General features: G+C 33.6%; 1 protein-coding gene across 8 annotated transcripts in view; it reads left to right on the top strand.

Annotated features, from left to right (window-relative positions):
• Positions 1 to 23,737, top strand: part of Dmd (dystrophin) — a 2,257,783-nt gene that overhangs the window by 1,166,552 nt on the left and 1,067,494 nt on the right. For all 8 annotated transcript variants that reach the window (XM_085684598.2, XM_085684595.2, XM_087902601.1 and 5 more), the window contains one exon: positions 20,354 to 20,501. In XM_085684598.2, coding sequence (XP_085540724.2) covers positions 20,354 to 20,501 — 148 coding nt within the window. The remainder of the gene's footprint in view (positions 1 to 20,353; positions 20,502 to 23,737) is intronic.

Raw genomic sequence — 23,737 nt, 5'->3', positions numbered from 1 at the left:
GCATAAAGCAAGTGCTTTGAATTTATCAAGTTGTGATTTCCAGCAAACTGTGCTACTTAGGCAACTATTCTTATCAATTATGTCTGAGAGCACCTCCCAGGGGTGTTCATCCTTGAGAAGTTTAGCTTGTCATGTTGTAGTTAAAACAGGTCGCTTCAGCAAGAGGCATTGTCCTTGGGCATTAACATCCAAATGGTGGCATTTCAAATTCGGCTTGTATTATTGAAATGGAAATTCAAGACCACATGTCCAGGGCAAAATTAGTATCTGATACAACTATAGTTCTTATTTTTCTTATGATATTTAAGGCATACATTAAACTATGTTTTTTGATTGACAGAATAATGCCTGTCTTTTCATTGATAACCCCTAAATATAGTACATTATTAACCCCAGTACTAATCATTCAATAGGTGTTTATTAAATAAATGAAAAAAAAATGGCTAACTAGGTCCAAATCCAGATCTTCATATATGTATGTATGTATGTATGTATGTATGTGGGTATGTGTGTGTATATATATGTATGTATAGTACTTCTGGTTATATGGGAAAGTTCATATTTTTACTTCTTAGACATTCTAACATTTTCTGTATTTGTGTTTATATTTCCTATTTTAGACACGGTTCTGAATACTCTTTTTGCCAAAGCTATATTTACTTGCCTGAGAGTATAGCACAAACTGATGTTAATCAACTTTAGGTAAAATATCTAAAATGATAGCAAAGTATTCGCTCTAATTGGATAATAAAGTAACCTCTTCAGGTTTACTTTATTACTTTATTTACTTTATTAGCTTCAAGTGTAAGAGAAAAAAATGAATATAGTAGTTTTATTGCAAGAACATCTCTCTCATGTACATGTGTTTAATAAAATGAAATATAAAATAGCAAAAGATACCTGACTTTTTGGTAATATTTATATTAATATAATTTATATGATAAAAAATTTCTTTGACTTCAAGTTGCTAATGTCACCTGAGACTCTAGTTCAGTGAATTGTAAGTTGTGTTAACTGTGCCATTTCACTTTGAACAGTCCTGCTCACAGGAGTGTATCCGGGCTGGAGAATAGGGAGGAGAAGCCTGTACTTTTATAGACATAGCATCAGGATATTCAAGATAGAATTAGCATCCCAGCTAGACTTCTCATAAGAGATTCCTGGCAGAAATTATTTAATTCACATTTTTTTTTCTGTGTGTATCAACTTAAATGTACATTGTAATTAATTAATTCTTCTGTAATTTACCAAGAAAGTGCTTTAAACCCCTTCACTCTATCTTATTGGTTAAACCCCAACAAAAGTTGCTATGTCTACTGAAATTATTTCTCGTTTTCTTTATTATTTTTGACGAGTTCAACCTTGAAAACCTCTTCTTGGTCTTTCTAGTTGAAATGTTACTTTTTTCATCTTTGACATTAATTCCTTGTTAATGTTGCTTGGCACCTCTATTTTTTTCTTTTTAAGTATGACTATATCTACATTATTCAAAATGAACAACAGAATAATGTCTTTCTCAGAGAATTTACTTTTATGTTACTTGACAATCATAAGAATCATTGTTAATAGATTCTGATTCCACAGACTTTGAAAGTCGTTGTAAGAACAATACTTGGAAAGGTTTTTTTTCTTCCAAATTCATTTTAAACTGTAATTATTGATGACTATGATGATGATGACGACGATGATGATGATGATTGTAAGGTGGTATTAGGGACTACAAAAGGACTGTGGGAATGTTAGACAAGATTTTTCCATTAACCTATGTCTTTAATACACTTCTTACATTTAACTGAGGTGGGATCTCACTGTCTTGGCCAAGCTGGTCTTTAAATCAGTCTGTAGTCCAAGAAGGCTCAGAGTTTTCATTTGTCTTATGTAACCCTGTCACTCGTCTGAGATTACAGCATTGCATAGTCAAAGATTGTTTATTTTTGTATTTGTATTTCTTTTGTATTTGTATTTGGCTATATTATAATTCTAAATAATATATTCTAAAATACACAAGTATCCTAATCTTTAATTATAATCTTCCCAAGAATTTGATCTTTACAAGGACTCCTTATAAAAATAGATGATTTCATAAACTAACTTCTAGATGCAGTTTCTCATTTATAGTTGTATATTTTAACTGTGCCTTTGAAAGTTTCATTTGTGTTTGCATTTTTCATGATTTAATAATGGTATATAAATGTGACAACTATGCAAATATGTGTATATGCTTTTTAGATATAATTATGTAGAAGTTGAAGTGATCATTATTTTTATTGTTTATTCAGTACTTACTATATTTCAGCAAGCTTTACTTCACTGTTTATAATCCTTATAAAACCTTCTACAGTATAAATTATGCTTATTTCACAAATTTCAGTTCTGAAATTGTTAGGTTCAAGTAACTTGGTGGAAGTTTGTATAGCATCAATAAGAAATAACATGAAATTTCACAGTCACAGTGCGCTGTCTTTAAATTTTACTTGCTACATATTCTTATTGTTTTAGTACCTGCTCTTAACCAAAAAGTAAATTCCTTTTTTGGAAGAAGATAATTTGAAATTACTAGAACTACTCTACCAATGGTCTACCTCCCCACATAGATGGAGAAAATTTCACAAAACCCAGTCACTAGATTAAGCTGAGAGAGGATGAACCAGTCTTAGTCAAGGATGAGCCCTACGATTCAATTATGCAATATCAAGTGCTCAGACCTAGAAACATATATATATATATATATATATATATATATATATATATATATATATACAACAATGGGTAGACTTACAGGGCTAAATTTATATGTTCATTTATTTATGTATAGATGCAATGACTACTAAAAAGCAGGCTATGAATCTGGGGGCAATAAGAGGAAGAGGAAGAAGAGAGGAAGAGTGATGGGGAAATTGTGCATCTAAAATCTTAAAACATTTAAAAATTAGTAGTAAAAGCACACAAAATCATAAAATAGAAATTACCGATCTGCAGAACATGCTTCTATTAATACATATAACACTGCAAAATTGAAACCTGCTGTACATATTAAAATCAATCGTTTGAGTACTTGAATTTCATTTCTAAAAGTTTAGGTTAGCTGTTAGTTTCTGACGAAGAAAACAGCAACAGCAACAGCACAAGTCAACATGGGGCAAGTTCTTTTATGTTTTGCTTTTTGATTTATTTATTATTCTTTAAATTTCATTTTAAAGCAGAAAAACAGAGTGTTAGGTTGAAGGGAGCAAAGTTTTAATTACAAAATGTAAGCTCTGCATATATACTATATGACACGATGCATACACTTATCAAGAATTAGTGTACACCCAACATTACAATCAGTGAAAAGGGAGATATAAACATTTTAGGAGAGTGCTATTTTTAATTTTTTGATGGTACTGATTTCATGGGTATATATTACCAAGATGTATGTGTTGGCTATTTGGAGGTTTTTTTTTATGTCAACCTTATTACAATAAAGTGATTATTTTAAAAAGTGGGAATATCATCATCAAAGGAAATAAATATGTTCTGCTTGCTCAAAGAAAGTTTGAAGTATTTCCAACTGGAAATATAATAAAAGATTCTCATTGAGGACTGTATACCTGGAAGAAAATCTACAAGAAAAAGTGTATTTATAACAAGGAATAATGTGAAAAACACTACAAAGAAATAAAATGACAGTATCTCTCTAGAATAGTCATAAGAAATCTGGAGAAAATGAAGATGGGAATTGGCTATGAAGATGGCATGCATAATAAAAATTTTACTTTACAGTAACATCAGATCATTTAGGAGTCTTTTCCTTTGAAATATAAAAGTTTTATTTCTCAGAACTTTAAGAGTGGAACTGCCCTGTAACAATATCATTTGTACCCAAGAGAACAGTCTGCTGGAGATGGCTGGTTTCTTATCTTTCAGGAGATTACCTGGTGACTTGCTGACAAAAGAAAGCATTATATCAATATATTTTTGCCTTGCATTCCTGATTAGAAACATACAACCCTGCTTCCCAAACTTTATCTTTCTTTTATGCAAAATGGATGTAATAATAGTACCTACCTCAAGGTGTGTTTGAGAATACTAAATACTTAAAATTTGAAAGTTTAGTAGAGTGCTTAACAAGTCTATAGTCAAAAATTACAGTAGTTCTTAGGAGAAGCTTATGACATCCCATATTTTATCTCTGGATGAGATGAAGACATTGTTGATTTTAATAGCCTCCTAATTTAATAAATTAAGGATAATATTTAGAAGCTAGTGTCTCTTAAATTACATAATATTCACTTGCTGTGCAATCTAGGTGATGTATAAACTAGAATTGAAATAAATTCCCACATTTTGCAGGAAAGATCCATGAATCTATCAAGTTTTCAATGAATTTAAGCTTAAATTCTTAGAAAGTGTCATTATTTAATTAAGTTTGCTGAATCAGTTTCCATAATTGATTTCTCCAAATGACCTTAGCATTAGCACAATTCTACAGTTCACTAATAGAAAACTATTTCTGCTTCTTTGGTTATTTTTAGAGAGTGCTAATTGTATCAAATCAACATAGTGAAATTGCATAATTCTTAGGTTAACATTAGCATAAGCTCACATTGTGTGGTGTTTTTCTCAGAAATTTTGCAGGAATAATATACACTAAATATTTTCCCAACATGATGGGACTGTCAACTTTCACACTCTCTATACTCTCAGTAGTCTAAAGGAACTTTGGACTGTAGCAAAATGTTTATGAAACAAAACAGCAAGGTAAATTTCCAGAAGTCTTGAAATCACTAATATCGAAGGTACTTTTCACTTCATGTTATATAACTAGGTTAAGCAATCAAGAAAAGGGGGAGCTGGAAACAAGTATCATTCAAACATAAAAATAGAAACAACACATATTGGTATTTAGAATGTCTCTCCCTCAACAAAACTATGTTTACTAATATCCTAAAATCTTAAAACTTAAGTGTTGATAATATGTATACATATAGTCACATGAGACAGAGCAATCACAAACTCAGAAAGCAGTACATATATAGACACATAGAGAGAGAGAGAGAGAGAGAGAGAGAGAGAGAGAGAGAGAGAGAGTGAAAGAGAGAGAGAGAGAGAGAGAGAGAGAGAGAGAGAGAGAGAGAAAGAAAGAAATTTTCATGAAAATACCTAATTTATCGAAGAAGAGTTCAGCTTATTGATATTAGCTGTCCCCTCATTTACCTATATACATGACTGGAAAAGTAAGGATTTATAATATTTGCTCATAGACCATCAAAGCTAAACATTAGAAATAAGGTTAAAATTTATCAAATTCTCAGTAATACCTAAAATGTTTGTAAGCCAATAATATAATTAACATTTATCAAGCTTTAGCATTATCAATTTTATTTTGTGTTTGAGTGTTTTTCCTAGATATGTATCTGATACCTGTTGTGTGCCCAATACACATAGAGTTCAGAAAAGGGCACAAGGTCTTTTGAGCCAGAGTTACAGATGGTTGTGAGCTGTCCTGTGGGTATTGGAAATCAAACACAGTTCTCTGTAAGAGTGCCAAATGCCGTAAACCATCTCTCCAGCCCTATATAATTATTATTTTTAAAATATGTTGTTGAATGGTCAAGTGTTAGCAACACTGCTTTAGTCTAAAACACCATTTGAAAAAACATGTTGACTAGATGGTAAGTAATCTTATGTCCTCATATTTACATTAACGCCTAACCAGGCTTGAACAGTCATTGTGATTGAGCTCCTAATTTGTCAATTAAATAACCATTCTATGATTTTTATTAATGAGATCAACAATTTTCTAAAAATATATTATTTAATTTTTTTTCCAGTTTGGTACTTTAATAATAAGTTCAATACCAAGTTCAAATTGGTACAACCTGAATAAAGTGACAAAAATTGGTATTAATATAAATAATTTGAATGTGCATTTGTCATCCATAAGCTGTGGCATTTCTCGATCCTCTGCATTGATTTTATTTTTTTCTATAGTTATTTAGATGCCAAATGGTGAAATATGAAAACCAAACATTTATGCCTCCTAACCATAAGACATAAATCTGTACAAATCTCTCAAGAAACTATTCATTCATATATATCTTTATAAAATGCATTAACACATACAAGTGCCAAGAATGATGCTTGTTTCTAAGAAATCATATTCTCATATAGCATATCTCTTTCTCAGCTAGGCTTCCAGTATACTAAGTAAAAGCAGCAGTGTAAACATGAGTTTACAATTGGAACATGAACTAACATATCAACAGTTGCTTTCTAAGATGCTCAAAATGTGTTCTGTGGAGATCTAGTACCAAGAAAGAGAGAACTGCTGAGAAGGTAGCATTCCAAGATATAGCTAAATGTGCAGGGTAAATGGAGGTCTTGGAGTACTTTGGAAATTTTAAGATATTCAGTCCTCAAATGTAGCATACACTGCTTTCTCTCTCAAAGAATAGCCCTATACAGCAGATCAGACCTGGGAACTGTGCTTTCATTTTGTAGGCATAGGGTTGATTAATTCCCATGCAGTTCATCTCCTGGGTCAGCAAATACTTCTGAAAATAAAGTTTTATTGAAATTCACCTGCACCATTTGTTTACATTGAGTCTAACACTGGTTTTGAGTCACAACAGCATATCTCTGCAACATAAACCTGAATCACATAAAGCTTAAAATATTTTTGGAGGTATTAACAGATAATATTTGTCAAACCCTACCCCAGATTTCAGTTGACCCTTTCAAAAGTGAATGAGATACTCCAGAGAAACTTATACGTCATTTAAGACAACTTATAGTTGTCTCCCTTAAAGGCGGTAAAAGTGTATTTAATGATTGAGTAAGGTCCTTTAAATTTCAAATCTGGTCTAACTTTTTAAAAATCTTCATATGAAAATGAATGAAAAGTTATTATGAGAAGTTTAGAAATCAGAATTGATAGATTTCAACACCGAGGAAAACAATGAAAGCCTTAGAATGTTTTCCTAAACTTGGCTGATATAAAACTTGTGAGAAACTTAAAATCAAAGCAGTAATCCAAAATGATTTGAAGTCTGCGAACCAGTCTCACTACCTAGGGAGGATTAAGGATCAATAAAATAAACAGGGTGTTAAAGAATAAAATGTCAATCTAGAGCTGTAAAAAATAGGAACACTGGCTATATTGAAACAGTAAAAGTGAATTAAAAGCTATCACTTTATAACACTGTGTTAGTTTAGTTCTTGCTTTGCTCCATAAATGTTCCAAATTATGAAATTTTTATAAACACTTGAAGTAGAACTATTGAATGGGGCTTTGGAAGTGGGACAAGTATTTTTCACTATAAACATATTTACTTTTTTACTGCATACTCATTTTCCACACAGTGCATGTCTTACCTAAAAAATTAAAACTGTAATTCATACTTACAAAAATATGCATACATACATTATTTTTGTATTATATTGTATACAAAAATGAAATATTAACAGTTTATAGACCTAAATGGGAAATGGCAAATTCAAATACATTTTGAAAAAAATAAAAAGGATATATCTGTGATTATTTGATAAATAAATATTATTGCAACTTTAGAATCAAATAATGCTAAATACAAGCAATGTACTAAAGTACACTGCTTACTAATAATTTATGTATATCAAAATACACTATTAGGGGACTAAAAATGTCATAAAGTGAGAGAAGATATTTGAAATGCACATATATTATATAAAATATGCACATCCATAATTATGGAGAATTTGTTTTAATCATTAAAGGAGGAACAGAAAAAAACAAAAGAAAAATGGGAAAAGTTCTTGAAAACTTATAAGTAACAAGATCACTCTGAAGACTGTTTGGAATATTCTGTATTTTGCCTGGATGACATTCATAAAAGAATAACTAAGAAATCAATAATGTATTTTACCCTTCAGTGTAACTCTAACACTTGTCTTCATCACACAAATATAGAGATCCAAATAACCAATAAACATATGAATAGAGTGTAAATCTTATGATCGTGTGGCATGTACATTAAAATTAAAATAAAATATGCACTGTACCAACCACAATGGTTGAAATTTAAAAGTCCGGCGTTGGTTACCAGATTCTATGTATGAAGCTTGCAAGCATTAATTTCTCCCTTATAATTAATTTTGAGAAAGAAGGAAAAACTTTATAATCAGTTTTGAGAGACACCTCTTTCTTGTTCAAGATTGATTAAGATTTCAAAGGATACTAATTGTACATATTTACATCTTTGGATTAGTTTTTAAGTTAGATATGGACTTTGAGTTTGGCCTAGAGAGCCTAGGTCTGTGTCTGAGGGTTGATAACTGACAGTTGGTGTCATGGGAACTCTCTTTCATTTGTGCCAAGCTTTGTAGAGAAACGTTTACAGCTATTGATATATTCATGTAGTACTAATATACTATAAAAAGTAGTGCTTTTATTCCTTGAGAATGTGATGGGTGTATATGTATCAGCTTATAAAAAAATGTGAGATAAAATCATGCTTATAAAAGAAAAAACTTTTATTTAGTTCATAGTTCTAGTGATTCAAGTACATTACAGCAACATTAAGCCTATCCTATTAAGATATGAACATCTGTCACATCATGGCAGGACCATATGGGGGAGAAGTAATCACATCACCAGAGGTAGCAAGCCAGGGAGTTCTGTTAATTGAAGGTGATAAGGATATTGTCATAATCCTTTTAGATCTTCCTTAATCACTATAAGAAATAGAACCCCCTCATGACTCTTATTTTTCCCACCACCTCTATATCACACAAAGGACAAAGCGTCTAACACGTGGATCCTTGGGAATTACTCAAATCCATACATAGGAAGATACTGGTATCTTGGGCAGCTAATCAATTTACCTTTATTTATAGGTTACCTAGATTTTCAGTCGTGAGACTTTAGCCAAGACCTTTCCTATTCCTCTAATCGAAGACAGAATCTATAGGAGGAAATGATGAGCATCCTACAGCTGAATTTGCAGACCTAAGCATAGAGCCACAATAGATCTGTCAGAAGGCTACTCAGGGCTTATTTATTTAAATTTATTTCTTGGAATGGAGCACTACCTTAATGGCTTGAAAGTGTTAAAGTATGTCCCAAAGTACCTAAATTACTCCCGAAATGTAATTTATGCTTGAAAATAATCTGACTAACTTGATTTAGAACAGCAGGAAATAAGTTATGCTGCACATAAATGAAACAGCAGTGTAATTTTAAATACTGCGTGCATAGTGAATGAGAATTTTAATATTTGCAAAATTGTAAAATCACTTGATTTATTATCCTTATGTTTACACTGACATTTTGTTTCTTTATTTAGTTTGGCCCACATTGCCTACTACACCTAGGAAAAGGGATTGCAATGCCTTTACCCTGAGATCTAACAGAGAAAGTAAAACATTCATTGCTCAGAATGTTATTTGTTAAGGTTTCCTTGTGTGTGTCAACTGGCTGCATCCTTTTTTCCCATTCCTAGATTATTTAGATAATGGAGTAAGAGGAACTTAAAGAACATAGTAACACACTGGAGACTAATTTTATAAGCAATATTGTAAAATCAGTAAAACTTTACACGTGCATACACACACAAACACACACACGATCTTTTTTGGCTGGAGAGATTTTATAAGCAGACATGATAAAAATTATGACATATAAAAAATTCAAGAATAAATTTAGGTTGCTACTAATGCATATTAAATGCTAAAGAATAATATTAAAACTTTAGGTGATGTTTGAAATGGAGTTTAAAGTATCATTACTCACATTAGGTATGTAAAACACATGTTTTTATTATTTAACATTTTCTTTGGACAGAATTGTTCATTTGGGCAGCAATTTTAACAATAAAATTAAATCAACTTTATGTTTTTCAAAGTTTTAGAGGTTGCCTATTATGGAAAACTTAATATAATTATCTATTTTTTTCACCTTTTCACACAAAACTGTTAAAATTGCAAGTCTTTGGTTTGGAAAAGTAGATAAAACTATAAAGAAAATAAAGACAGGGGACTAAAGTTCAGCCCCTTATTCTGGAGCATTTAGAAGGAACAAGGAAACTTCAAACAATCCTATATGCCACCAAAGCACATCCAGTCTTAACTATTTGCACTGTGAAGAGGCTATAAACATACAAGACACTCATATTGTTCCACCTTCTCTTTGAAATTTCCCTATTGTTATAAGCTAGGTGTAAAGAGATCACATGTATATTCCTTATAGGTTTTCTTCTCTTGAATGATTATAATAAGATAGCCTATAAAAATGACTTAGGGTTGAGGGTGGAAAAAGATACTGTAGAATTTGGTACAAATTAAGAGTGCCAGTATAATGGTGGGGTGGAGTGAATTTGTGGTTGAACCCCCCACCAGGGTAGTCTAATTATTACGACATGACTTTTATTTTTCGAGACAGGGTTTCACTGTAGCTTTGGAGCCTGTCCTGGAACTAGCTCTTGTAGACCAAGCTGGCCTTGAACTCACAGAGATCCACCTGCCTCTGCCTCCCAAGTGCTGGGATTAAAGATACGTGCCACCATCGCCTGGCTACAATTGAATATTTAACAAACAGCTACCTCCTAGTAGTTCACTTTGTTAAGGGGATAATTCAAATGATTTAGTGGTAATAGAAGCAAACCAAGAAGAGGAATGCAGACAGTTAAAAATTGGATGAATCAACTGTGACCTACTGTCAACTGTGCTCTGGTATACTACCGTGTGCTTCTCAGACTGTAATAGTAGGAAAAGAATCAGTCATCAACACATGAGACTGCCAGTTCAATTATTTTAAAATCATTTTATTGCTCTGACTCATGAAATGTAGAAATGAAAACTAAACCACATTGAAAAATAGATAATGAAAAGTGAAATCAAACTAGGGGATAGAGAAATGGCTCCATAATTAAAAGTACTGACCGCTTCACTGGAGAACCCGAGTTCAATTCTCAGCACCGAGATATGGCTGCTCAAGGTTGCCTGTAACTCCAGCTCCAGGCTCTAGGAGATCCTCTCATCCTATTCTTGCCTTCATGATACCCAGAAGTGTTTTAGACTTTTTATTTTGGGGGCCACCAACCAGCTCCCAAATCATGACATGGAGACTTCTCGTTAGTTTTAGAAGCTTGGCCTAGCTTAGGCTCACTTCCAGTTAGCTCATTTAACTTAAATTAACCTGTTTCTCTTTTTTAAATCTACTTTTGCCTTGTTTTGTTCATTTCTTCTCTTTAACCTCTTTTCCCTTTCAATTTGTGTATCTTACCTTCCTTGCTTCTCCTATATGACTGGCAGCAGCTGCTTGGCTTCTCTCCCTGGGTGTCCCCTCCTTGTTCTCTCCTCCCTTCTCTTTTGTTCTTCTTCTTCTTTGTTCTGTTCTCTCCTAGATTTCTCCTCCTATTTATTCTCTCTGTTTTTATTAGATCAATCTGGTGCCTTAGGCAGGCAAGGTGAAACAAATGCAATGCATCTTTACATAATTAAACACACGTCCTTACATCATTAAGCAAATTCATCATAAACAACTGCAACACACATTTACACGGTTAAAGTAATATTATGCCATATAAACAAATGTAACACATCTTTGTCCAATTAAAATAATATTACACAACATTGAAGTACATGGAATACATTCACAAAGACACAGACAGGAAGACAGATAGAAACACAACAAGAAAACTGGCTTTGTGGGAGCCTGGTTTGTTTGGATGCTCACCTTCATAGACCTGGATGGAGGGTAGAGGACCTTGGACTTCCCACGGGGCAGGGAACCCTGACTGCTCTTAGGACTGGACAGGGAGGGGGAGGAGGGAAGGGGGCGGGAAAAGGGAGGTGGGGAGGAGGTAGAAATTTTTAATAAATAAATAAATCAATAAAAATTAAAATTGAATCTAGTCTCACCAACATGAAGCAGTGCTAACTATACTTCAATATTTAAGATTTCTTTCAACAGTACCTGTTGATTTCTAGAAACACATATTCCTATAAGGCATATGATGTCAAATTCTTTTTTTTAAAGGAAGTAAGCTCTTAAAATGTACTGTCAGACCACTTACTGTATATGAAATACCTCTGAATGCTAAATTATTTGTAAACATACATCATTTTGCTGAAGAATGTATTTTATTTGTATAATTCTAGGATATCATTAGTTATTAAAGACAGATTCTTACATTAAACCAACTAATTAGAGAAAGCCTGTATTGCTATGAATCATTTATCAAACTAACAAAGAATTGTTTCAGATTTTTTACAAAAAGATTAATAAATGCAAATTCTGTCATAATGCAAGGCATATAATATTCTCACTCCACTGTTTCCTCTGTCACCCTTAACTATTTTTTCTATGTCTTCTTCTTTGGAAGTTCCTTTCCACCCACTTAGTCCCTTACTTGATATATAACATCTATGGTTGTATAGATTCTGGCATGCTTATCAAATGCTTAAAAGCTAACATTCACATATAAACCAAAACAGTCAATGTTTCTCTTTATTTTTTGGTCTGAGTTCCTTCACTCAGAAAGATTTTTCCAGGTCCATCTGCTTACCTGTAAATTTCTTGCTGTTGCTTTATATATGAATAATATTCCACTGTGCAAATTATCCACTCATCATTTGCAGACATTTGAGTTATAGTGTCTGGCTATAATGAAAGAAGAAGGAATGAACATAAATGAATAAATGAGTAAGTTTCTCTATAGCCTAGCATAGAGTCCCTTGTGTCTATGCCCGGAAGTGTTATAGCTGGATCTTGAAGTATATCTATACCCAGGTTCCTTAAGCATTGCCACACTGATACCCACAGTGGCTATAGAAATTTGCACTCCCACCAGCAAAAATAAATAAATTATCCCTTTCCTCATATCCTCAACAGCATGAGTTGTTTCTTGCTTTCTTAATCTTGACTGTTCTGAATGGTGTAAGACGATTTTAATTTGCATTTCCCTGATAGTATAATATTGTTTGAGTTTTCATTTCCTTGAGGACTAAGAATGTTGAACATTTCTTTAACTTCTTTTTATCTTGCCTCAAGTTCATTTGTAAAAAGAGCATAAGGTCCTGATCATCCGCAAATACTGTATAGATATTCACACCAGTCCATCTGTCTTCACATTGGCAGACTGAGACCTTTTTATGGGGCCTTCACAGGGGCCTGGGCACCTTTGGGAGCCTGAGCTGCAGCTGAGGCCTCTGCCTTGGTTTGAACCTTGGGCTTTGTTTTTTGCAGCCTATGACCCCTGGCCATGTAGCTTCTAATCCGCTTCCCAAGTTTGGGGTGAGCAATGAAAGCTAAACGGGTAGCTTTGCAGCTGGGGCCCTTTGGCACCTTGGGCTTCACCACCTGGGGCGTCACCAGGGCCTTGATGGCCTCTGCTCGTGCGCTCATGGCCTTTGCATTATTTGCCTGAGTCTTCTTTAGGCCTTCCTTGTTGTGCTTCTTGGCAGCGCATGTTCCTCAGGAACTACAGGTCGACCCCTTGAGAGATTCGTATCTTTGTGACCGGGGTTTCTTGATGCCATTTCTGTGTCGTTTTCGGGACTGGTTGTGTGTCGTGTGGTTCTTGAACTTGGTCAGGGCTGGACGGTAACCGGCGACTCATTTCTTTAATTTCTTACAAGCCATTTGTGTTTTATCTTCTGAGAACACTGTTTAGCTCTGGATCCCTTTTTTAGATTGTGTTATTTTTCTTTACTATCAAGTGTCTTTTTCTAAGTTTTAAAATATACTTGAAGTATTATCCCTCTGTTGGATGTGTAATAGGTAAAGATCTTCTCTCATTCTGTATCCTGCTGCTTGGCTCAAATGATAGTGTCCTTTGTCATATAGACATTTTTCAGATTCACGAAGTCGATTATTGTTTGCCTTGGTGCCTGTGCTATCATTATACTGTTTAGAAACTTTTTTCTATCATCAGTGAATTCAAAATTATTATTTTCCACTGCTTCTTTTATAAAGTTCAAGTTCTCTGGGCTTCTGTTGAGATCCTTGATCCACTGAGAGTTGAGTTTTATGTCGGATGACAAATATGGATCTGCATGCATAGATACGGATCTTTTAATCATCTACATGCAACCATCTATTTTGTGTATTCGTTGAAGTTGCTTTCTTTTTTCAAATGCGTACTTCTGTAGTCTTTTTTTTTTTTTCAGTCAGGCAACCATAAGTGCCTGGGCTTACGTTTGAGTCTCTAATTCAATTCCATTGATCAGTTTATGTGTTTTGTATGGTAATTTCATTCTGACTTTACAGCTTTATAGTACACCTTGAAATGAGGGGTGGTGAGACCTCCAGCAGTTCTTTTACTGTTCAGGATTATTTTAAATAATATTTAAATATTTTAAATATCCTCAGGTTTTTGTGTTTCTATATAATATTCTCAGGTTTTTGTGTTTCCATCTGAAGCTGAAAGCCATCCTCTCCATTTCTGTGAAGATTTTTTGTTGAAATATCTACAGGGCTTGTGTTGAATTTGGAGATGTTTCTGGCAGAATGTCCATTTTTGCACACGATTCATGAATATAGGAGATCTTTCCACTTTATGATATCTTCTTCCATTTCCTTCATCAGAGACCTAGAGTTTTTAATCCCAGATTTTTCACCTGCTTGCTTCTAGTTACCCCAAGATATTTTATATTGTTTGAGGCTGTTGTGAAATGTACTGTTTCCCTGCCTTCTTCTGAGTCCATTTGTTATTTATATATAGGATGGCTACTGATTATGGTGAGTTAATTTTGTATCGAGCTATTTTCCTGGAAGTGACTATCAGCTGTAGGCATTTCCCAGTAGAATTTTTAGGGTTACTTAATAATACTATCATATCTGAAAATAAATGTAGTTGACTTCTTCCCTTCTCATTTAGGCTCCCTCTTGATGTCCTCCAGTTTTCTTATTGCTCTACATAGGACTTCAGATAATATATTGAATAGGCATATAGATAACAAAACCTTAGTCTTGTTCCTGACTTTAGTGGAACCACTTTGACTTCCTCTTCATTCATGTGCAAATGGCCTGTGGGCTTGCTGTAAATTGCCTTTGTTATGCTTAGTACTATGTCCTATGTATCCCTAGTCTCTCCAGGGTTTTATCATGAAGAGGGTTGGATTTTGTCAAAGATCTTTTTGCATCTAATGAGATGACTATTAATTCTGTTAATGTGGTGGATTACATTTATAATTTTACATGCCAAGTCATCTTTGCATCTCTGGGTTGAAGACAACCTGACCATTGCTGATAACCTTTTTTATATTTACTTTCTTTTTTCTTTTCTATTTCTTTTTCCTTTTTCTTTTCTTTCTTCCTTTCTTTTTCTTTTTTTTTTTTTTGCTTTCTAGAGACAAGGTTTCTCTGTGTAGCTTTGGAATCTGTCCTTTGATATTTTATTATATTTTCTTAGATTAGCTTTGAAAAATATTTATTGAGAATATTTGTATCTGTGTTCATAGTAGATATTGGTTTGTAATTTTTTTACTTTGTTGAGTCATTGAGTGATTGAGAAATTAGACTAATTGTGAGCCCTTCAAATGAATTTGTAGATGTTCCTTCAGTTTTAATTTTGTGGGATAATTTGAGAATACTTTTTTACTATTAGTCTATGTAGATCTGGTGAATTCTGTGCTTAATCCATTTGGTGCTGAGTATTTCATTTTTTAAATTTTGGTTTTTAGACTTTTAATTTCAATTTCAATTTTACTAAGTGTTAAGCGTCTGTTTAAATTGCTTATCTGTTATTGATTTAACTTAGAGGTTGTATTTTAGAAAATTCATCATTTTCTTTTAAGTTTTTCACTTTGGTGGAATATAGGTTTTAATGTATTTCCTTACAATTCTATTGACTTCCTCTTGTCTGTTGTAATGTTGCCCTGTTCATCTTTGATTTTATTAACTTGGGTCTTCTCTCTATGACTTTTTTTTTTTTAAATTTGGGTAAGGGTTTCTTAATTTATTAATTTTCACAAAAGAAAAGATTAAACTCTTCATTTTATTAGCTATTTGTATTTTTTATCTGCTTGTTTTTAACTTATTGATTTAAGTATTGAGTTTGATTATTTCTTTTTTTGTTTTGTTTGTTTCTGTTTGCTTGTGGTTTTTTGTTTGTTTATTTGTTTTATTTTTGTTTTCGTGACAGAGTTTCTCTGCAGCTTTGGAGCCTGTCCTGGAACTAGCTCTTGTAGACCAGGCTGGCCTTGAACTCACAGAGAAACACCTGCCTCTGCCTCCAGAATGCTGGGATTAAAGGCATGTACCACCACCACCTGTCTGAATTTGATTATTTCTTGACATCTACTTATTTTGGGTGCAATTTCTTCATTTTGTTGTAAACATTTAATGTGTACTGCTAAGTGCATAATAAGAGATAGCTCCATTTTTCTTAAATATATGATGATGAACATGCCTCTTACAACCAATTTCCTTTTGGCCCATAGATTTGACTATGTTTTATATTAATTTTCCTTCAGTTGTCGAAAGTATTTTATTTCTTTCTAAATTTCTGCCTTGACCCATTTTTCATTCAGTAGTGAATTGCCCAGTTTTCATGAATTTGAAAGGTTCCCGATTTTGTTTAAAATATATTCTGGGCCTTTGAACTGGGGTTCTTCTTTGTGTATTCCTATTATTCTTGGGATTTTATTAGTTTCCAAGTTTTCTGAATATTTTGTGTCAGTTTTTTTTAAGCTTTAGTATTTTCTTTGACCAACATATCTATTTCTTCTCTAGAATTTTCAATGCCTAAGGTTCCCTCTTCCACCTCTTGGATTGCTTTGGTGCAGCATACCTCTCAGTTCCAGTCCAGTTTTCATTCCTACATTTTTCATTTTCAGAATTTCCTCAGTTTATCTTTTCCGTATTGCCTCTACTTCGACTTTCAGGTCTTGAACAGTTTCTTTTATTTCCTTCAGTTGTTTGCTTTTCCTTGGCCGTCTTTAATAAATTTATGAATTTCCTTCAATTGATTGTCCTTTCCTGGCTAAAGCTGAGGGATGTATTCAGTTCTTCCATTTTTTTTCTGTTTGTTTTTGTTTGCTTGCTTGATTGATTGATTTTTGTTTTTTCTTGTATTTCTTCAAGAGATTTCATCATTTCCTCTGTAAGGCTCTCTATCATCATCCTTGAGTTTGTTTAAGGTCTTTTTTCTTGTGCCTAAGCTACTTTTACATATTCTGGACCTGCTATGCTGGGATCTAATGGAGACATATTTGCCTGGCTGTTACTGGCTGTGTTTTCACTCTGATGTCTAGGTGTCTGGGTTTGGGGTGAGTAGGGGTAGAGATGTTGTTTTCTCAGTTTGTCTTTGTTGGGTGGGGGTTTTCTTTCTTGGTTTCTGTTTCTTTTCCTGATTTCCAGAGTGTGTTGCTTGTATGGTGCCTGTTTTGCGGGCCTGCTTGTCTGTATGTTCATGGGGAGTGCATGCTTGCATTGGGGAAGCATAGATGGAGAGGGCAGCTGGGAATGATCTGTGGGATCCACAGGAGGGAGGTACAGGTGAGAAGTGAGGCTGCAGCTCCTGTTACCTTGTAGCACTAGAAGCCTGAGTATTGGAACTGGGGTAATAGGGTGTGTGTAAAAGGTCCATGGGCTGTGTACCTACCTGATCTTCTTGCAGGTGTGTCCTGTGGTTGAGCATGGGGTGTCTGCATAAACTGGGGTCTGAAAACAGTGATAGGCAGAGGAAGGGAGGTCAGGGTGAGGGTGGTCTTTGAGATCCATAGGCATGGGAAGTGTTGGGAAGAGAAGCTACAGCTGGGGCTCTGATGAAGTTCTTGGGGTGAACCTGAAGACTGGGTCTGGGGAAACAGAGAGCTTTCTATATTTCTTATACCTTGATAAGCATCTCCTTTAGGTTTTGAAAATTTCCTTCATTAAAAATATTTTCTGTGCCTGTAATCTAGGTTTATTTTCCTTCCTTTATTCCTCTAATTCACAGATTTGGTCTTTGCATGGTGTCTCATGTAAAACTTTGCCAGATGTTTTGCTCCTGAATTGTTTTAATCATTAATTTTTATTTTCTTTGAGCTATTTTTATTTCTTCTACCTTGACTCCTTGCCTGAGATTCTTGTTCCATGTTTTATCCTTTATTAGTAAGGTTTACATCTGAGTTTTTTGCTTGACTTCCTAAATCATTTTTGTCCGGGTTTATTTAAGTTGGAGTATTATTTAGTGATTCTATTTCTTTGTTAAATTCTGTTTTTGTGTCTTTTTTTTCATTTCACTGTTTGTGTTGGGCTTTCACAGTCTCCCTTAAGGTATTTATTTATAGCCTCTTCAAGTTTTTTGAACATATGCATACTTCCAATTTTGAAATCCTTGTCTCGTGCTTCAGTTATATTGAGCTTCTCAGGGCCTACTGTTGTAGGATTAGTGCATTAAAGAAGAAATATATTGTCTCGGCTGTTAATGTGTGTGCTTTTGTGCTGATGTCTAGTCATCTGTGCTTGGGATAACTGAGGTCATTCTAGGTGGTGATGTCTGATTTTGTTGTTGCTGACTATTCCTTTCCTGGTTTTCACTGATTACTCTAGATTTGAGGAACATAGATGGCTGTGGGTTGCCTGGTAGAGAGTGCTTCTGCAGGGAAATGTGTGGCATGAGAGGAATAGAGGTTTCTTAACTTAAAAGCAAGACTTAGAATGTCTGTGAGAAAGAGTGAAGGCAATCCCGTCCTCACCAAGTGGTAGGGTCTCCAGGGATTTGGGAGTTCAGTAGAAGGAGGGATTGCTGGAAGTAAATTTCACTAAAGTAAAGAGCATGTCTTGAAACTGCTAGGACTTGGCTTTGTACAAGGAGTTGTGGTCTCTAATGAGTTGACTTGATGTGGAAGAAAATGCAGCTTCACGAATACTGCTGAAATACTGAGGGTAAGATTGTAGATATCATAATGAGGATAGGGAAGACAGTGAAAATTGCCTCCCTGAGGTCTATCTCTGTACGGCCATTGAGTATCTGTGGTAGAAGGTGTTTCTAGGTATTGGTAGGTGACCTAATGGAGCTCGGATAGACTAGAAGGGAGGCCTGAAACAGACTGGAGGAAGAGTAATGCTGGGTGAGTGCAAAGTTTTGTCAGAGTCCCCATGAAACTGAGGTGGGGTGACAGGAGGGGCTTCTGTAAGCAGCTCGGTGCTTAATAATCTTAGTTAGAGTTTTGAAACAGTAGAAATTGTAGTCAGAAGTTTCTTTCCTGCCTGGTCCCACAGGTGTTCAGTCCCAACAAAACACACAAACTGTTTAGCCTATTATTTCAGGTTTATTATTAACTATCACTTACAATTTAATTAAACCCATAATTCTTGTCTATGTGAGCTACGTGGCTTGGTACCTTTTTTGTAAATATTTTTCTTTTTCTTTTCTTTTTTTCAAGACAGAGTTTCTCTGTTGTAAATATTTTTATTGATTTTATTGCACTATACATTTTTCTCTGCTTCCTTCCCTTCCTTTCCCCTCCCGTTCTACCAACTCCCATGGTCATCATGCTGCCAATTTACTCAGGAGATCATGTCTTTTTCTACTTTCCGTGTAGATTAGATCCATGTATATCTCTCTTTTTTAATTTTTTTTATTTTTTTAAATTTTTTTTTATGTCTCTCTTAAAGTACTCATTATTGTCTAGGTTCGCTGGGATTGTGAACTGTAGGCTTGTATTCTTTGCTTTATGTCTAAAATCCACTTGAGTGAGTACATATGATATTTGTCTTTCTGGGTCTTGGTTACCTCACTCACTATGATATTTTCTAGATCCACCCACTTGCCTGCAAATTTAAGGCTTGGCATTGTTTATTAGTGATGTCTTCTCATCTTGCTTCCACTGCATCTGTCTGGTGACTGCATCTTTGCCTTTCCTCTTCCCAGAGTTTTCCTAGTCTGGAAACTCTTCCTATAATTCCTGCCTGGCTACTGACCAATCAGCATTTTATTAAACAAATATGAGTGACAAATCTTCATAGTATACAAAAACATTATCCCACAGCAAGAAATGTTGAAACTCATAAACCTGATGAGATAGTTAAATTTTAATACAAATGTATTTTAAAATTGAATATTTGTTCCCACACATTTTTTTTAATTTTGAAATGTTTTAAAAGTCCTAAAACTACTTTTTAAACTTGTCATAAGGAAGATGCTAATATTCCTAAGCAATTAACTAATATTTGTTTTAATCAATATACATGATTAATTTTAAAGGGAAAATTAAGTTTTTGTCTTAATTCATATTTTCTATTTTACATTAGTTTCTATGTCTGATCATTGCAACTAAAATCTGTAAATTAAAGGTACTATAAAATATTGCATTTGTCAGCATAAACAAAAGTATGTGTGGTAACCATACAATGATTTCTATAACCCACTTGTTTTGCTTCATCCATATTTTCTAATTCTAGGCGATTTGATAGATCAGTTGAAAAATGGAGACACTTTCATTATGATATGAAGGTATTTAATCAATGGCTGAATGAAGTTGAACAGTTTTTCAGAAAGACACAAAATCCTGAAAATTGGGAACATGCTAAGTACAAATGGTATCTTAAGGTAAGACTTTTGAGATTTCCTTTACCATATTGTCTTTCTTTTGTGGCAATATTTTAAATATTTAGCTACAGTAAGATCACCTGGAAGAATCAATGAAATATGTAACTCCTGATGTTTGTGATGTTTTGCGAACATGCTATAAAAATCATCATAACAATATGACTAAAATTGTGATCTGAAAGGCTTCTGAAGGATGAGAGCATCTGCTTTGGCACAACGTTCTGTGAACGTTGCATCACATCTGTGATGCAGGGAAACATCTTACAGCAGAGTATAGTGTGGTTTGTTGTTCTCTCTCTCTCTCTTTCTCTGTGTGTATGTTTGTGTTTATTGATCAAATGTTGGAATCTGTTCAGAATGAGGAGTTGTGGTATACTTAATAGAAATGTAGTTGCTGCAAATATCCATCATGATAAAATTATAAGTGTATTTCCCTCAAGACAGTTTGTGGGGATGTAGCAATATTTCCATATATCCTATTGACAAAATGCCTTCTGAGACAAAGTAGAGGCCAAAACAATGTGGAATTGTTAGTACTTATTGACTTTTTCTGGTTTATGTTAGTGGAAAAACAACATATGGATTAAAACCAGGGAATCATTTAATTCAAATGTGTTATGTTTTTTAATGAGCTGATAAAAATTATTTAGGTTGTGGGGAATATAATTTAGTTGTTAAAATATATAGATTAAGTCTCAGAAATGTGGTTTATTATGCCAAGTCTAAATTTTTTGTTGCGTTGTTGTTCATTATTAATGTTGCAATTTTCAATCAGATGGGTTTGAATTGTGGCCAACTTATAATATCCAAAAATACTGATTAAGACAGATAAAGCCAAAGAAATTGACAGTTTGTAGCAACCTTTCTTGGACCTAAAGCCCCCAAATCATGACATGGAAACGTATTATTAATTATGAATACTTAACCTTAACTTAGGCTTGTTTAGCTAGTTTTCTTCACTTAATTTTATCTGTTTGATTAATCTATGTGCTGCCCCAAGGCTTGTTTGCCTCATCTATGTACTATCCATCCCGCTTTCCTGCTTCCTTCTTGTCTGCTGTTTGGCCTCAGGACGGCTGATTTCAGACTGATTGGCTGACTCCCCTTTTCTCTGTGCCTGCCAGCCCCACCTATTCCACCTCTGCCTAGTTATTAGTCATTCAGCATTTGAGTAGGCCAATCAAATACCTTGGGCAGGCAAGGAAAAGCAATAACACATCTTTACATAACTAAACAATTATTCTGCAACTCAAACATACACGGCACATTTTTGCTAGTTAAACCAATATTCTATCCCACCGCAGTAGTTCATTAAACAAGTTTAACATTTTCAAAGTTTAGATTCAATATGATCTTTGAGGTTGCAATTCTCTATTTATAAGTTTTTCTAGTTAACTTCTTATATTGAGAAATTGAGGCTTCAAGCACCTATATGATAGGCAGGGTAAAAAAGAAAAACAATTCTTTTAGAGTCTTCTATAGTTATATATGTATAATAAAATTTGTTCTCACATCAATGTTAACATAAATTAGATGAATTTCACTAGTTTATGATCTGCGAGTCTATAGAAGATACATTCTGAACAGCACCAATGTGAATGCTGAGCTAAGGAAGCACAATGCAATCTCTACCTGAAGGCATATATGTAATAGTCATATAATATGTTCTTGAATAGATACGTAAATTTCTTGAATTTCCAGAGATAGCTGGCATAGGATATATAATTTGAATGCTTAAAATATTACACAACAAATATAATTATTAATTATAAATTTCAAATGTATTAATTATGATGAAAATCAAGCAGTAAAGAAGTAAAAGTATTCCTCTATTATACTTCCCAGAGGTCGGGTAATATTAAAATAAAACTCAGGGCCTTGTTCATGTTATATAACCTTTACCACAATTAGTAGATTCCTCATCCATAGCATGAACTTGGCACTTTTTAAATGTTTAGTTCATTAATGAGTTTACAGTGAGAATGAGTTACCATAAAAAAAGTACATTAAGAAAGTACATTAACAAGCAATTAATTTATGGTCAAGCAATTAATTTATGTGCTGAAGCTGTATATATATTCTTATTTGTTCTATTGATTGTTTTATATCAATGGAATCATAATTTTATCAAAATTTTAATGTTTCATCCTTGATTTTTTTAAGTAAGGAACCACCAAATGCTTATATATTATCTCAATTAAAGTGACCATATTAGTCATTAATATTATACTCATTTCCTTTATGGTGTTTCCTTGTCCATAATTACGTTTTATATAATTTATACTATGAAATTTAATGCCATTTTTATGTCTAATCTTTGACTATTCCTCTTTACATGTATTTTAATGGCATATATTTTATTGAAGTTTCTTAGATATGAAATTTTGGTGATTTACACCTACCCTGGGTCTACTTATGTCTTAATGATATAAAATACAAATATAGTAACTCTTATTTTCCTTTATGAACTCAAAAGACTTTATATATTTTGGTTACATTTAGTAAATATATTTTATCCTCACTATGAGTGCCGTTTTAACATACTTTTTAGTATCTGGTAACTTTTAACTTTTGTGAGGTGTTGGGAAATTAAATTGCTAAATGTTAAATAATTTGTCATTCAAATAAATTTTATTAAGCTATCTTGTGGGAACCAGTTAACCTAGTTTGAAACAGCTTTAATTTTATAGATGTTTTTGATACATTATTATTTGCAATTAGCTAGCTAATTTTGTTCCACTACTGAGGCAAAGTCATTTGTTTATTCAATGTCCTTTGAAAGACGATTTTTTTTCCATGGTGGCTATTGGGAACTACCACAACCAAAATTTAGTTTCTTTTCCTAGTCTTGTATAGTTTTCTCACATCTGCAAGCTGTTAAAACCTACCTGAAAACCGGAACATGCTTTCTGCAGATCTTCAAAGTTCATCTCCATTCCATTCTCATTTCTAGTATTCTGCCTTCTAATATCTAGGTTTGCCCATTGGATTTTCTGCTCCATCTCCTTATATTAAATCACCTGGTGTCTTGAACATTTCCTCATCATTTTTTATAGTATCAAAATCTGTCTAGATAGGAAGGTGGGCAAATTTAGTGCTCAGTTTTGTGACTTTTGCCATTCCCTCTGTTATCGTAGTCTTTTGTCCTGGGTTCAATGTCTTCAAAACCGTACTTTCATACGTGTTACTTATTTTTATGGTAAAATATGATGCTAAATCTTCTCCCTTTTATTATA

This window comes from Myodes glareolus, chromosome X (assembly GCF_982192425.1).
Source record: "Myodes glareolus chromosome X, mMyoGla1.1, whole genome shotgun sequence".
Lineage (NCBI taxonomy): Eukaryota > Metazoa > Chordata > Mammalia > Rodentia > Cricetidae > Myodes > Myodes glareolus.
Note: the sequence above shows the minus strand (reverse complement) of the source record. Positions and strands in the feature narration are given on the sequence as shown.